Raw genomic sequence first — 14793 nt, 5'->3', positions numbered from 1 at the left:
CTTGATGCAAGTTTCTTCTAAAGTGGAAAGATCTTCCAATATGAGAATCAATCTGCAAAAAATCCTTCTCGAATATTATTCAAAATGAAAACGAACTCGATCTCTGTACAGCTTCATACCCAAATACATGTTATCCAATTTTGAACGCTGAGCACGTTGCAAGCGTATGTCTCAATAAATAATAAAAAAAAACACGCACACAAAATAAACGTCATCTACCAACGACAATGATTGTTCGAAAATTGTCTAATTTGTTGCAATGACCTACTTTTTCCTGTGAGTCCACAGCACAAAGAGCATTTGTGCTAAATGATTCAGCATTTGTCCTAAAAAGCCATTTTGCAATCATTTCCTCAAATTGCCAGACGGTCGTCGGTGGGGAACAGTGAATGGGTTCCAATGATTCATCGTCTGAACATGCTTGAAATTGTAATCATTTCGCTTTCTTTAAGAGAATTTGAGATACGCTAATGCGTGCTTTTTCAGGAGGGAGAAAGTGGTCGTATATTTGAGAAGTTAACCAAACTGAATTATGACTTTTAGAAACTATCCTTTGGTACATAGAAGGAAAATTTTACGCTGAACCAGATTTATGAAAATAGTTGCACTATAAAAAAAGTGAGAAAATATTTAAATTAGTTTGGAATGCCATGAAAAGTACAGTAAGTTGAAATCCTTCCAATAAGATACAATTCTCTTCCTCCACTAAACTGTTGTCGTTACGCTGGTACTGTTTTGTCTTTAATTACAAATGGTAACTGCTAGTATTTAAAGAAGAATTATAATTAGTAGGTTTGCTACACTCCAGACTAATTGAAAATTTGTTGATTGGTTAGCAATTCTGTAGTGGAATGATTAGTTTGTTCTTCACATAAGATAAGCTTCACTAAAACTTGTAGTTGAAATTAACGTAAGAATAATCAGATAAAACATGTTCTTTTGAGTTTCTTTTAAGAAAAACGTTTCTGATAATGAGTGTGAATGGAAGTACAGTAACGTTTATTTCTTCTTCTTTTTTCTTTATATTTTATTCTGCGAACAAAAGTTCATAGCAAATATTTCGCATACTCTCTCACATCAAACACTGCAGAATGCACTATTCAAAAGCATGCAAAAGGACTTGTTACTCCTTCAAATGAATTCACGAATGGATTATGAAACGTGCAAACCATGAACACAATATCACCTTCACTCTTGATTACCGGATGTAACAGAGAACCATGCGAAGCCAAATTCCACTCACTGAAATCCATAAAAATCGCGTCTGCAACCTGCGGTGCTCATTATGGCCACTAGTGGTTCCTACGTTTTTACGATCAAAAAAATAATACATATATACCCTAAAGCCTTTTTTTTTTTGAAGATTCAAAATCCTCTCACCAAACAATAAGCCCAAAAAGTGTTTCATTTCCAGGGCTTAGTGAAAATAAATCACAGAATGAAAAATTGACGCCCCGTTGTTGAGGACTTCGGGTTTGGTTTCGGTCGTTTAACCTTCACCATACAAACGAACATTTAGTCAACATTTTACGATTACCAGAACATTTAATAAATCAAGCATGCAGTATTACATTCATTGGCCGGACATAAATGTATGTAAAATGGTGAGGGTCGAAAGATGCATTACATAATACTGAAAGTTTTTCGGTTTCTGTAAAAACTGTTTAAGTAATAGTTCTTATTGTAAAAACCAACCATGATTTTTCTGTACTTTTTATACTCGTTACAAATAATTTAGGATATAGGTAATTGGTTTAATTTTTCCTAAGATGTTGGAAACAAAAATGTCTAGGAGCCTTTACATAAAGATTTTAAACTGAAAAGGTTTATTGTAAAATGAGTTGTATGAGTTATCATAATTTTCATTGGTACGCTATTATTGGTAACAGATTGCTTGCTTGACCTTGCTATCAGGTTGTATCGAAAATCTTAATTTTTCCTTTCAAATTAGAAAGACAGAAATGGTGCAGTATCGTCAAGCGAGTTTAATAGATGGAAAAGATTGACAAGTTTTGTATTAATATGATTGTTTTTTTATTTCCAGATTATTTTAACATTTTTAATATTTTTAACAGATTGTTTAAAAGAGATTTTTATTTAACTGTTCTAACATAAATGTACGTTTGTTGATACTTTGCTTGTTTGTTGCATAACGGAGAACATTAATTTATAATTTTGCTTCTCGAATGAATACAAATTAATTGCATGCACCATACCCGTTTAATTTTGAAATAGGTTTAATTTTAATATAGGAAAAGAAATACTTAAGATGCTTCTATAAGTCTGATAAAAGCTATTTTTGCAAATAATGCTAATTATTTTAAATTCATCCTACCAGGTCTTTAGCCAAAAATAATTATTTACACACACTATTTACTACACCGCTTTACATACCAATGCTAGAATTGGCCTGTTCCAGGTGTGCCTATCGCCGTACCGTCATATAATCGACCGGCGTGGGCGTCGGGCGGGATTGGTGACGCGATTTTTATGTTGCACGACAACGAGTGCATAATTATTTCTCCTTTGTTGTTCCGGTGATAATTAATTCTTATTATTTTACTGCCCATTTTCGATTGGTCCCGTTTTTTTTTGTTTTTCGGGTGAAAGAGCACCTTTTCGGCAGCACACCCTGATTTCCGGGATACAGAGCCGATCCTGGCCAGCTACATCCGGGTTACGGCCGGGCCTAGGATGTGTTTGGATAGCGAGCGCAAATACTTTATATGTTTTATTGCTCTACACATATAGAATGAAACCATATCACACCGGGCGGCGGGTATGGGATTGAAGATAGTGGAAAGCATGGAGGCTTTGGAATGTTGAAAATATTGGTAAATGCCATCAAAAAAGGCCCCTTTTTGGGCTTTTTTGGCAAATGTGCTTTTTTCATTTTCGTTGCTATTTTTTATGTCATTCGGGAACAGGCTATGTGCTTTTCTATCTTTTTGTTTTACATAATGTTTAACCACAAAATGCTTACATAAGAAAGAAAGGATTGGGCCACATGCGTTGCACGTTGAGAAATATGATAATTATTCGTGCGTCAGGTTAGCAACGTACATTAATTTTAAAATATACACGACAAGCGAACACCAAAACTACAACAGACAGGGGTTTGTGGTACGTATTTACCTTGTTGAAAAAGGTTCAAGGAGAAAGGGAGGGTCCCGAAGCAATATATCATAATACTTAAAAGTGTTTTAACTATATGTCAACAGTGCTTAACAACCAAAAATGCTTTTAAAAACAAGTGTTGAATTTTTAATCTCAATTAAATTAGTTATCTCTTTAGAAACATAAATAAGGGCAAAATAAATTTAATCAGTCTTAGGCAGAAACAGTATTTTGCACTGTATTGAATGGCGTATAAACGTCGCAGTTAATTGTGCAATATAAGAATTCACAAGTAGGAGTTATTATAGGATACTTAGACTACAAATCTCTAATGAACACACTCATCTAAAGAATAGCATGCTTACTCCTCAAACCATCATGCTAGTATAACTTGATAAAAGACGCGTCAAACGTTTCGTTGAGGCTCCAACAACGTATTGTGCGGTTCTGTAATTAACACTAATTTCAGACTAAACATAGTAATTTAACTGTTATGAAAGGCATGTACGACGTTCAATCTTATCCAGAAACACCCACGGAAAATATTCATATTAGGGGTGGATGGGGTAATACGCACACCTTAAGGAAAACTATAAAATTTTCTAACAACTTGGCTCTTGATTGTTGACTTTATCACTGAATTGGATTCATTAAGGTTGAAACTATTTACCAGTTCAGGAATGTTTGCTTTTTTTGCTAAGAAAAAGTAATTTAGTTGTCGATAGTGGTTATGTTATTGAGAGTCATCGTTAGTTATCGTTTGCTGCTTGCAAACGAGTAAACTATTCATTTTAAAACTAAAATTAATCGAAGCACTGTTTCAAACAAAGTAAAGCAAATAATTACTAAACCAAATTCATCCAATTTAAACTGTGAGCTCTTTATAAGTATTTTACCTCAAAAAGCCATTAGTGAAAACTTAGAAAAATCATTACTTTGACGGTTGATTATCTCGATCTTATGTACCGGATAAATAGAGAAAATACCGAACCATTCACAGTTAGGCTTCTTCTACACGAAATTATTAGACTCATATATGCTTAAAAACAAAATAATGTTCAATGAACATTAAGATTGAGCTCAAATTCTTCTGTTGTAGCATATTCCCAAAATTCATTTTTTTATAAAACGGAATCCTAGATTCTTTTACTTATTTACCGACTACAAAAGTACATCTCAAGTTGACTGATAGGTAGGCAAGCAACCAATAAATATACTTCTGGAATATTAAGACAATGTTTACGCATAATAAAACGAGTTATCATATTCGGCATATTAATCTTGAAGTCACAAAGATTGTCACAACCTGCCTGCATTGACCCATTAAGGATGCAATTGGGAATAAAAGCAAAACGCCAATGAATTTCGCCAAAACCGGTAGTAATGTCAACCTGACTGCTGGGAGAGGCTGCAAAAAGCAAAGGAATTGAGACATGAAAACGCAACATGTGCTTTTGGAAAGTTGACCCGCTGATCACGTGGCGCGCACTGCACACACGAAGATTTGAAAGTAACCACAAACGGCGCTGCTTCGTAGTGGGATCGAGAGGAAACATTTCTCTCGTGAGCGTGGCAAAGACATTGTATGAAGAAACGGACAGAGAGAAAAAAACAGAGTACAAAAGAAAAAGTCACGTGCAAAAGGATATAGTTTGAAAATAAAATTAAAAAAAAAATCATTTACGACATTGTAAACTGGATTGAAACTGAACTTGCTGAACTTGCTCATTTATAATATACACACTTGAGATTTCGAACATTTTAGATTTTTATGGAATACTTTTTTTCTTATTTTTTTAACTGCTCTATGTATAAAAGGTTTTAAAAAATCTCGCCCGTCTCAGAAGAAGAAATATAAAAAAACGCATTATTTCTCCCCGATGTTCAGTTCTTCACCCGAAATCTCTATAGCTATCGTTCTTACTTTCTCTGCCCGAAGCTAACTGAACTGCACGCCCGTCTGAGCAGTCGAGTGTGGCCTAATTAATGCTGTCGGTTCCTAAATTTAGAACCAGCGCGTTCAAAAACTACGTCACAGTGCACGCTTACGGTATCTTCTTGAATGAAACGCAATTTTCTACCCAACCCCAATCGAGTCTAGGTTTCCGCACGGTGATTCATTCCAGAATTATTTCTTTCCATCCCAAGGGCAGCATAGAGAAAGCTACAGACGCGTACGGTATATGTAAGATCAATTGATTTTGTTTGAATTTATTTCATAAATACCCTTATACAAAATAACTATAAAATAAGTAATTGCCTTAGCTGCAATTTCGAAGCCAAGAGAAACAAAACTTGAACGACAGTTTTTGCATTCTTATGTGTTAACGCAGTTATTCACAAAATTACTTTCTTTTATAGTATTTTAACAGTAACGAGGAAGGATGTACGTTTATTATACGAGGGGGTGAAGGGGGCAGGCAGCGGGATGGCCGACGGTAGGACGGGGCTAAAAGGACGAATGAAGGAAGAGATGGTTTGATGAATTCTTACAAGAATTTTTCCCATCCGCCCAGAACGACCCAAAGGGCCCGTTGATAGGCGGAGGTGGAGGAGGGGCATGTTTTTTTGTGTTTTTTTTTGTTTTTCGTTTAAACGTAAATCAGCTGAGGTGGCCATTTAAAACCAACACTTTTCTCCTATGTTGTGTGTCGTGGGGCGGACGAGCGGCCATTCAGCTCCTGCTTCACACCGCCCATCAGTACACACCGCCGCCAACACCACCAGTCATCAGTGTCGTCTCATTCTCTCTCACACATACGCTTTCCAATCAAATCTCACTTCTTCATTTGATTAAACTTACTTAATTTGTTCACCTACTACTGATACCTTTGCGCTATTCAGTCCACCCACCGAGCGTATCCACGGGCAACCATTTCTTTATTGATGAAAACTACATTCTGAAAGTACAAAAAGCATCGTTTAATATCATTCATTCGGAAACCAGTCATCATCTGTCGTCATTCGTATGTATCGATGCACTTTCATCAGCAGGGAGAGACGAAAGCCTTCTTCAAGGAAAAGTCACATTGAACTGAATCTTTTTGATTTATCTTATCACCATCCAAATTCGGTGTTTCTAAACACAGGTGCAAGTTATTCAACGATAGACGGCAATCTAATCATACCAACTACCGACTGATAAAATAACATAGTAGATACTTTGATACGCAAAACCCAACCAGAGCGTCATCAAAATTTCCAATCCACAATAAAAAGATCGGCAGTATATTAATTAGTACAAACAGGCTAAGAGAAAGAGCCATATTTAAACCTTTCATAGTCCGGGATCGTTACGACGATAGTGGCACTGGCCCCTTATCAAACGCCGTATCGCATAGTTTCCGTACAAACCGGCAGCGTCCCCACCACACGACCATTTGAAAGATAAGAGCAAATACAGTTGGCAAACTGTAAACATTTACTAGTCAAACAAAATGCGATAAGACGAGGTGGGATTTTTTTTTTTTTTTGCCCGGGAGGCACAAATGGAAAATGAAAGGCACTATAATCCACCCTGCGAGCGAGTGTGCTTTCGTTTTCAAAAACTTAAAATGTCAAGGTAAAGACTGAAGGTCACAATCGCTTGCAGTATACGGCTAGATAATAGGAAACTAGTAAATTTCCTAAACCAACGATACAAGATTTTGGCAAAACAAGATAGAAATGTAACCTGATTTAAGCACTCTTAAAAATAACAATGTAAAAAGGGTGTACTTACATCTTTTGCTATTGAAGAGAATAGATAAATTTCCGGAATTCCTTCCGCAGTGTAGCCCGCCACTTGTGCTTGCATCATTGTATTGCTTGTTAACCTACGGAACAGTTCAGTGGCTTCCTCGGACCAGGTGTTTTGGCTTTCATCTGAAAGAAAGGGAAAATAACCCATACGAAATTAAAAAAAAAACAATCAAAGCAACCGATCGGGTTTGTCAGTACTTACCAACAGGTTGAATATTAGATAGCACACATTCTATTGATTGAAATGGTACAGTGATGAAATCTGTTCTAATTTGCCGCAAGTTCTGGGGAGGCAGCAGAGAGAAACCACCGTAGTCCAGGTACTTCACCAGAACCATATTACTTCCTTGGTCGAGCTGCACGATCTGTGCGCGGTACCAGACGCCGGCGGCGAACACCACGCAGACGGCGTTCGGCACGATCTCCGGCATATGGGGAGCCTCACTCTTCGTGTAGCTCTCGTTGAGCGACTTCTGCATGCTACTCAGCGACAGGTAGGTCGGGTGGAGCGGCTGGTGTACGAACATATGGCCTACGTTTATGATGCAGCTAACGGCGACGTCGTTGTTGATTCCCTCGACCAGGGGCAGCTGTTGAGTGTGGTTAAAAATGGATCTCATAAATACGCCACGCGTGGAATTGGGTGAAAGGTAGTATAAACTTACGCTGGAGCATGTGTCTTTCATTAGCGATATGGGAATGACTGCCTCCACACGGCTAATCTCGATGCGCTTCAGGGTGAGTGCCGGAAACCGACGCTGGGGGAACTTCTTCCGGATCAGCGCCAACGCGTCCTTGATTTCCTGCTGCGAGCCCTCCAGTGTGCAGATTTTGCTATTGTGTGTATCCGGATTGCGCTTGATGATCACGTTTGCGCCTGTTTCCTTTTTGATTTGCTTCACGAACACACCCTGTTTCCCCAGCATGCCGGCCACGAGGAAAGCAGGCACCAGAAACTCATACGTCGTGAGGGACGGTCCTACCGAGTGCGGCGGACTGGAACCCTTGCCCGAGTCCTCCGAGCGCATGCTGCAAATGCTGAGCGGTGGGCTGCCAGTCTGTTCGGCACGCTCGTCGAACGTTTCCTCCGGTTTGCCGTTGAATGCCGCATCGTTACCTTCGCACGTTGTGTTGTTGTTATTAATGCTATTGCTCTCGGTTAGACGCTCATTCTGTTCGGCAGGTGGCTGTGAAGTTTGGAGTTGCTGGTGTGTTTTCATTTCTGGCTGTGTTGGCGGTTGTGATGGCTGCTGCTGCTGCTGCTGCCGTTGTTTTGGCTGTGGCTCAGTGTTACCATTGCCATTATCATCCGGCACACGGAAGTATCCACTCTGCAGCGAAGCCGTTTTGGTGGGACGAATGATAACGGGCTCCTTGACCGGTTCCATCATTTGATTAAACTTCATCAGGTTGGTCGGATAGCGGGAGGCGACCGTGCCCGGCAAATCAATCGACGGACTAAAGCTCAGCTCTTCCTGATCGTTATCAAGCATGTGCGATCGACCCAACAGGTTATTAATTTCATCGCCCTTGGAAGGACTTTTGTTCGGCACAATGTCAATCGGAGCCGAACGGGACGACCCGGCCGACGAGTGGCCCGAACCCGAGCAGTTGTCCCAATTTTCCGCGCCATTGTTGTTGTTGCCGGACTGTTGGATCGGCAGTGAGGAAGTTTGCTTCACATCCGGCTCCGAGTCGGCAGTGGTGTTGCTGCGCGACGTGATCATACTTTCACATTCTTTGCTCTTTTCCCCACCACGATCACCCGCATCCGGTTTAAATTTGCGACGATACCAAACGAGGCCCACAATCAGCGCGAGACTCGGCAGTGAAAGAAACAGCAGTGGGCGACCGGTAATCATATTGGTTTTGCAATGCGGCTCTGAAATGATGCGGAATTTCGAAAGCTCTATACATATACATGTAGATGCCCGCTGTATAGCCCACGTACCCGGCGAAATAACAAAAAAATGACAAAACTCCGATTGATCCACGTGAAATAACATAACCCAACGAATACTTACGGTTTTTACTAAAGAAAGGTAGAAAGACTTGGTAAAAATAACTATGAAATCGGTTTTTATAACCACTTTTACTTGCAACCACCGCACACGTGTATTGAAGTTTATGTCGGCACAATGATGGCTGCTAGCCGGCCGAAATGTCATTTCTTATGATCGCATCGAACGTTGGAAAAGATGTTGAGTGCGAGCGTCAGTCACGGTGGGTTCTAAGCAAGATAAATACACACCAAGATAAATACACACTATATATTCAGTATTTAATCATCTTGATTCTAAGGGAGGTGAGCTCAAAGGCCTGGTCGTGGCAGCCATTTTGAAATTAATTTTTGACAATCGTTCCTGGTTTTGTTTACCAACAAAAGGATAACGACGCGTTAGCAAGTGGCTGGTTCAGTTCCAGTTCGGTAGTGAATCAGAGCGGCAGTTCCAGTTCGGTAGTGAATCATAGCGGATGTTAGCAGTGCACAAGTTTCCTGAAAGGGTTAGCGGAAAAGTAAGGTTAGCTTGCGGCACGACTGCGTGGTCACGCCGAGCTGGAGCTCAGGTCAGACAAATCCTAGCTGCCGCACATCTCGTGATGTTTGAGTCAATCAAGCGGACCACGAGTTCTTGTGTCCTGACAACGGAAGGAATTATCCCTCCCGTGGACGGCGGGTGGACATATGGCTTTTATAGCCGGTCCCAAAGGACGAGCCCCTTTATAGGAGTTCGGACAGAGTCGGTACGCCTCTGATTACGAGTAAGGGAACAAACGTTCGACTTAGCGTAGGAGGATATACCCCGACTCGCATAGCGATAGAAGAAGAAGAAGATTTGTTCGGGATTAACCCACCTGGATAGTAATCACTTTGCCCCAAAGCATCCCGAACTGGAGACCATTCCCAACCTCCATGTCATCAAGACGATGCAATCGCTGAAGTCCAAGAACTTCGTGAAGGAGCAGTTCGCCTGGCGCCACTACTATTGGTATCTTACCAACGAGGGTATTGAATATCTTCGTGCGTACCTGCACCTTCCTTCGGAGTTTGTGCCTTCCACCTTGAAGCGCGCTGCCCGCTCGGAGCCACAGCCCGCACACAGGCTGGACCGCGTCCGGATGGACCCAAGAGCGGAGAGGACCGACAGGCTTACCGTCGTATGCAGCAGGCTGGTCCAGGCGACAAGAAGGGAGATGTCGGCGCTGGAGCAGGCGATCTTGAATTCGTAAGTGATCAGTTCCACAGTTTGATCTGTTTGAGTAATCTATTTGTAGTATTTTACTGTAGAAAACTAAACTTTTTGATTTTTATCTTTTCAGCGTGGTGGTTTCGGTCGCGGTAGTCGCCTGTAAATTTTTTTAAATTCTACGTTTTTGGTGACGATATATTTTCGACGTCGGACGTGACGGCTTTTTTTTTGGTGCATTGAAATACATGCATCGTGAAGTGGTGAGCAGGCGGTTCTGCCTAATGGAGCTAAATAAAGTGTAAATTGAGCGATAGACTTATCGCTATCAATTAACCTACTGAGTGATTTGTAGTATGCTTGCGTGGTCTCGACATGAAACACCGTTTTGGCAAGAATGGTTCGGAAAGCGAATGCGGCCGCTGCTCGAGTAGTTCGGACATATCAATTACAGGGGATCGATCTCCCTTCAACCTTATTTCTTCAATCAAACTATTGTCCATCAGAACTGTACGGCTTCTATTTAAAAGTATCAAGCTCAACAAATGAATGGTTCGTATTTGTATGGATTGTATGGATAAGTATGAACATAGATTATTCAGAGCTAAACCAAAACCTTGTTATCAAGGGTGATTTCACGATGTTTTCACGATACAAACTGATTTGTTATAGAATATCATAACAGTTAAAAATATAATTTTCCAAAAGTTCGCTCAATTTTCCTTTGTAGATGTCTCCAATATTGCTCCATTGAGTTAAAAGCGATATTTTGTCTCTAATACCTTTTATTCGAAGTATTGTTATGGCGAGATTCATTCGCGGATTAGGATGAAATTACTAAACAATTTATCCAATTTACAGAGCCTGAGAGCAACAGGGGTTACACTCTTCAGCAAAGGATAAAGGTTTCTACGCAAACACTTTTTTCAACTAGTTAACGTTTCATGAAAATCTGCTAAGAACGTATAATCGTACATGCTCTAATATATCTAATATATAATAGTAGCAAGCTAAAATCGGACATCGTTGAATTTTCAAACCAACGGTTCGTAGAGTTTGGTCGTACATGCAAAAATGAATTTGAACTGAGCCTTATTGCCAGAAACGATGTGGTATATTTGTAGAAACCAGTAAAATATTTTGTTGATGTATATATTTTCGGACTGTGCATTTGTCAATTGATTAATTCAATTAGTTTTTTTTATAAACATGACTTTAATTCATTGTCTTGTTGTAATGATGATTCGTCTTTTGATTGGGAAGAAATTAACGATTCAAAGAGGTCGATGAAAACTTGAGTGTGCCATAAGAATGATAAAAAGAAGAGCCCCACTTTAAACGGTTATTTAATTATTTCATCATATCAATTTGTTCAAATTAAATATAGTAATGTTGAATGCTAGAATTGGAAATAAATTCTAATAAAGATTGAAAAGAATCGAACAGGTCGGCCAGATACGGAGGAACTAGATAGAGATGCTCGATAGAGTTGAGAATAATATGCTGACAAGAGCTACGCTATGCTGCACGTTGAATTAGTTGGCACGTCGCTTGATGGAAACTTTTCCTCGGCGTAGGTGAGAAAGAAAGATGCGCACCTTTTGGCCGTCTGATGTTTTCTTCACGCAAATGCCATCGACGCCAATCGCTGATATATTCCCCGAGAATCGAGAAATGTCTTTTCCTTCGACATATACTGGTTGACCACGGTGAAACCAACGGCGTTCATACCACAGCTTACCATCCTCGATGCGTGTCTCACTCAAAGGTTGCTGCTGCTGCTGCTGCAAGGATGAAGGCGCCTGTGTTCGAGAGCTGGATGGCTGTGTATGGGAACTTTGGTTCTGGAAGATAAGGAAAGAAAAGCATTCAATTACATGAACAATGTACCGTAACACATTAAACGCATTTCAGTGCAGCGCAATATTGCTTACTGTTTGAGATCCGCTTGCGTACACATCTGATGTAGAAGCTCCGTTCTGATCGGAACACGGTTGACCACTAGCATAACCCGAACCGCCAGAGTTTCCACTCGAGCTGTGCGCCGACGTGGAAGGATTAATTCCACTTGGACCTGCTCCGCTACTGGTCGAAGCACCCTCGTTTATACCGTGCTGCTCCGAACGCCCGGAATAGGAAGGTTTGCCACGAAGTACGAGCTTTAGATCATGTTCGATCTCTTTTTCGTCTAGCAGAAAAACGAGCTGGCTGGTGGACGGTTTGCGCCGCTTCTCTGGCACCGGAAGCGGCTCGTTCGGACGACGACGCAATTTTCGTGAGACGGTTGGCTTAACATCGATCGAGTCGCCACTCAATTCCATCGTGGCATGCTCTTGCTCGACCATCTTCTTCCGATCCTCCCAGACGGCAATCAACGTCTCCTTAAGCTCCGCTGCCTTTTCCTCAAACTCCTTTTCGGCTGCCGCAATTTCATTCGCACATTCTCGTTCGGCGCACTGGAGCATGTAGTCTCGGTGCAATTCGTTGAGCATCAAACGGTCTTCTAGTTCCACCGTTAGTGTCTCGACGCGGCGCAGGTAATCGGGGTGCTTTCCCATCTTCAAAAGGTCCATCTGATGCATCAAGTTGGCTAGTTTGTCCTGGTACATCTGCTCTTTTATCTCCATTCGTTCGTCCATCGTGCGCTGGTTCATCGACGATCCTAACTCCGTCTCGCTAGCCTCTTCCGTATCTAAAGAATGTAAAATCCATGGTCAGTTTAAAGTATGAAGCAACCACTTTATAACGTACCTTCCCCACTGTCGTATTCATTGTCCTCAGACAGATATGCCTCATATTCGTGCTCGGTGTTTTCTTCTGGACCTTCTTCCAGCGTCGATCGCTGATTGGAAGACATGTTTTAGCTGCGATCACAACGCTTAATCTTTTGTACAGTAAATCAGGTAAAATATTCTTTGACAAACGGCACGCTGGTGCGATATGCCTGCGTTGGGTAAACTATCGCACGTCCATCTGCTGTTCAACCGAGTACGTGATTGGCTGGAGCGAAACGTTCAAACCGCATCCGGTTTAGTACGTAAAAGGATAATACAGTCAGTATCCGACTTACGCGGATAATGGGGACCAGACAAAACCGCGTATCTCGAATTTCCGCGTAACTCGAATATTGCTGACACATAGTTTATACTAGGAGTTAAGAGATCGAGCTCTTGTGTACATGTATCATACAATATTCAAAATTTTGCAAGCGTATTCAAACAACATAAATTGCAACAAACGAAATAAAAGCGTAAGTTATGCAAATGTGTAATTTACATATTTATTCGTGTGGTTGTACATCTCAGGAATTTAAATCGATGTAGTAAACCCAATCTACTGTCAAATTTTGAAAACCGCGTATCTCCGTAACGACCTCTTTGGTCATGCCTGCCCGTTAAGGGCTTACGAGACTTGTTTTCCTGTTGTACGTGGATAGTCAGTCCTCTCGTCCAGGGGAGGGTCCGGTCTCAGTTGGGATTCGAACCCACACTATCCAAAAGGATAATACTATGCAGCTTTTAACACGTTCCGTACCGCGTCACCCAAATATGGGTGAACCCCTGGTCACAGCTTTGCGCAACCGCATGCGGTTGCGTTTTTTCCCATGGGAGAGATAGGAGCTGTCATGGGCTGTCACCGCAGACGCAAGACCTTGCGGTTTCTGTACTAAAAAATCAAACGAGTTTGATTCTTGCCGCAGACTCTTGCGTTTTGATATGTCAACAGTAAATTTTGTTCCTAGTAGACTTTAATGAGATTGTATGCTCATATAAGTGGTAAATTCAAACACTAAAGTATTATTTTTGGCAAAAACTTGTGCTCGTTTGACGGATCAAAAACGCAACCGCATGCGGTTGCGGAAAGCTGTGACCACAGGTTGACAGCAGTTTTAGTACAAATAAGTTTTTGACCCATAAATAAATGAAAATGCAACATAAAGATTATTGTAATATTTTATATAAATTTTTTGGAAGCTAAGTTTTTGCTTGGCCTTCGAAAACAATCGGTTTAACAAATATTATGAACAAATTGTAATTTGAAAAATTGTACTAAAAATTGTGCTAAAACGCTTGGTACGGAACGTGTTAACACTAGAATACATTGCTTTGGAAACTTGCCCGAATGCTTTTTTGGGGTCACTTTGACCCCTATTTTGAAAACGCTATAACTTCACTACTTTTTGAAGATTTTTCAAATCCGTGAACTGTTACGTTTCAGTATATTTATTGACTATCTTTCGGCGTTTTTAATTTTTTCATGTACCACTTCACCATTTCGCTGGCTCGGTGTATAGTAAAAAAGATCGATATGAGTCGAATTTTAATCCTTTTCAACTTTTATTCTTTCAAAACGTATCATGTAAATTAAAAAAAAAAGTGTGCGCTATGATGTTGATATATTAGACCACCCTTGAAAAATAATTTCATATTTTTTAATTAACAAATAACGCCACAAATCGATCTTAAAGATGTGGATTTTAACATTTTCCATAGGAAGTTTCCGTTCTGCGCTTTGTTCCGTTATTCCGTACGCGAGCGTTTCGAAGCGTTATGCGCGATGCGTTACTATGGGAATTGGCGTTATTTTTAATCTTTGCGGCCAATTTATGAAGTCATTTGTAATAGCAAAAATATGATTTTATTTTTGAAATGTTGCTCAACATACTAACTTTCTAGCGAACACTTTTTTTCTAGAATAAATTCAAAGATTTTGAATGAATAAAAGCTGAAAAAAACGCAATTTCGAC

General features: G+C 40.4%; 2 protein-coding genes and 1 pseudogene across 3 annotated transcripts; 1 reads left to right on the top strand and 2 right to left on the bottom strand.

The window, feature by feature from the left end:
• Positions 1-5292: 5292 nt before the first annotated feature.
• On the bottom strand, positions 5293-9006 carry LOC131261172 (A-kinase anchor protein 1, mitochondrial). The gene is made up of 5 exons (XM_058263121.1): positions 8883-9006; positions 7524-8740; positions 7061-7448; positions 6839-6981; positions 5293-6017 (listed from the first exon to the last, which is right to left on the bottom strand). The coding sequence occupies exons 2-5, from the start codon at positions 8718-8720 to the stop codon at positions 5958-5960; spliced, it is 1788 nt and encodes a 595-aa protein (XP_058119104.1). The 5' UTR covers positions 8721-8740; positions 8883-9006; the 3' UTR covers positions 5293-5957.
• A 13-nt stretch (positions 9007-9019) lies between these two features.
• LOC131260075 (small ribosomal subunit protein eS10B-like) lies at positions 9020-10382 on the top strand (annotated as a pseudogene).
• Positions 10383-11568: 1186 nt separating this feature from the next.
• LOC131261173 (sin3 histone deacetylase corepressor complex component SDS3-like) lies at positions 11569-13091 on the bottom strand. 2 transcript variants are annotated; one of them, XM_058263122.1, is made up of 3 exons: positions 12798-13091; positions 11981-12738; positions 11569-11890 (listed from the first exon to the last, which is right to left on the bottom strand). In XM_058263122.1, exons 1-3 carry the CDS (start codon positions 12901-12903, stop codon positions 11582-11584), a joined length of 1173 nt encoding a protein of 390 aa, XP_058119105.1. In that variant the 5' UTR covers positions 12904-13091; the 3' UTR covers positions 11569-11581. The 2 variants fall into 2 exon arrangements, with proteins under 2 accessions (XP_058119105.1, XP_058119106.1); XM_058263123.1 differs by having other exon boundaries at positions 11569-11848.
• Positions 13092-14793: the final 1702 nt, after the last annotated feature.

The sequence above is a fragment of the Anopheles coustani genome, chromosome 3 (genome assembly GCF_943734705.1).
Source record: "Anopheles coustani chromosome 3, idAnoCousDA_361_x.2, whole genome shotgun sequence".
Classification (NCBI taxonomy): Eukaryota; Metazoa; Arthropoda; class Insecta; order Diptera; family Culicidae; genus Anopheles; species Anopheles coustani.
This window is presented reverse-complemented; position numbering and strand designations above follow the sequence as displayed.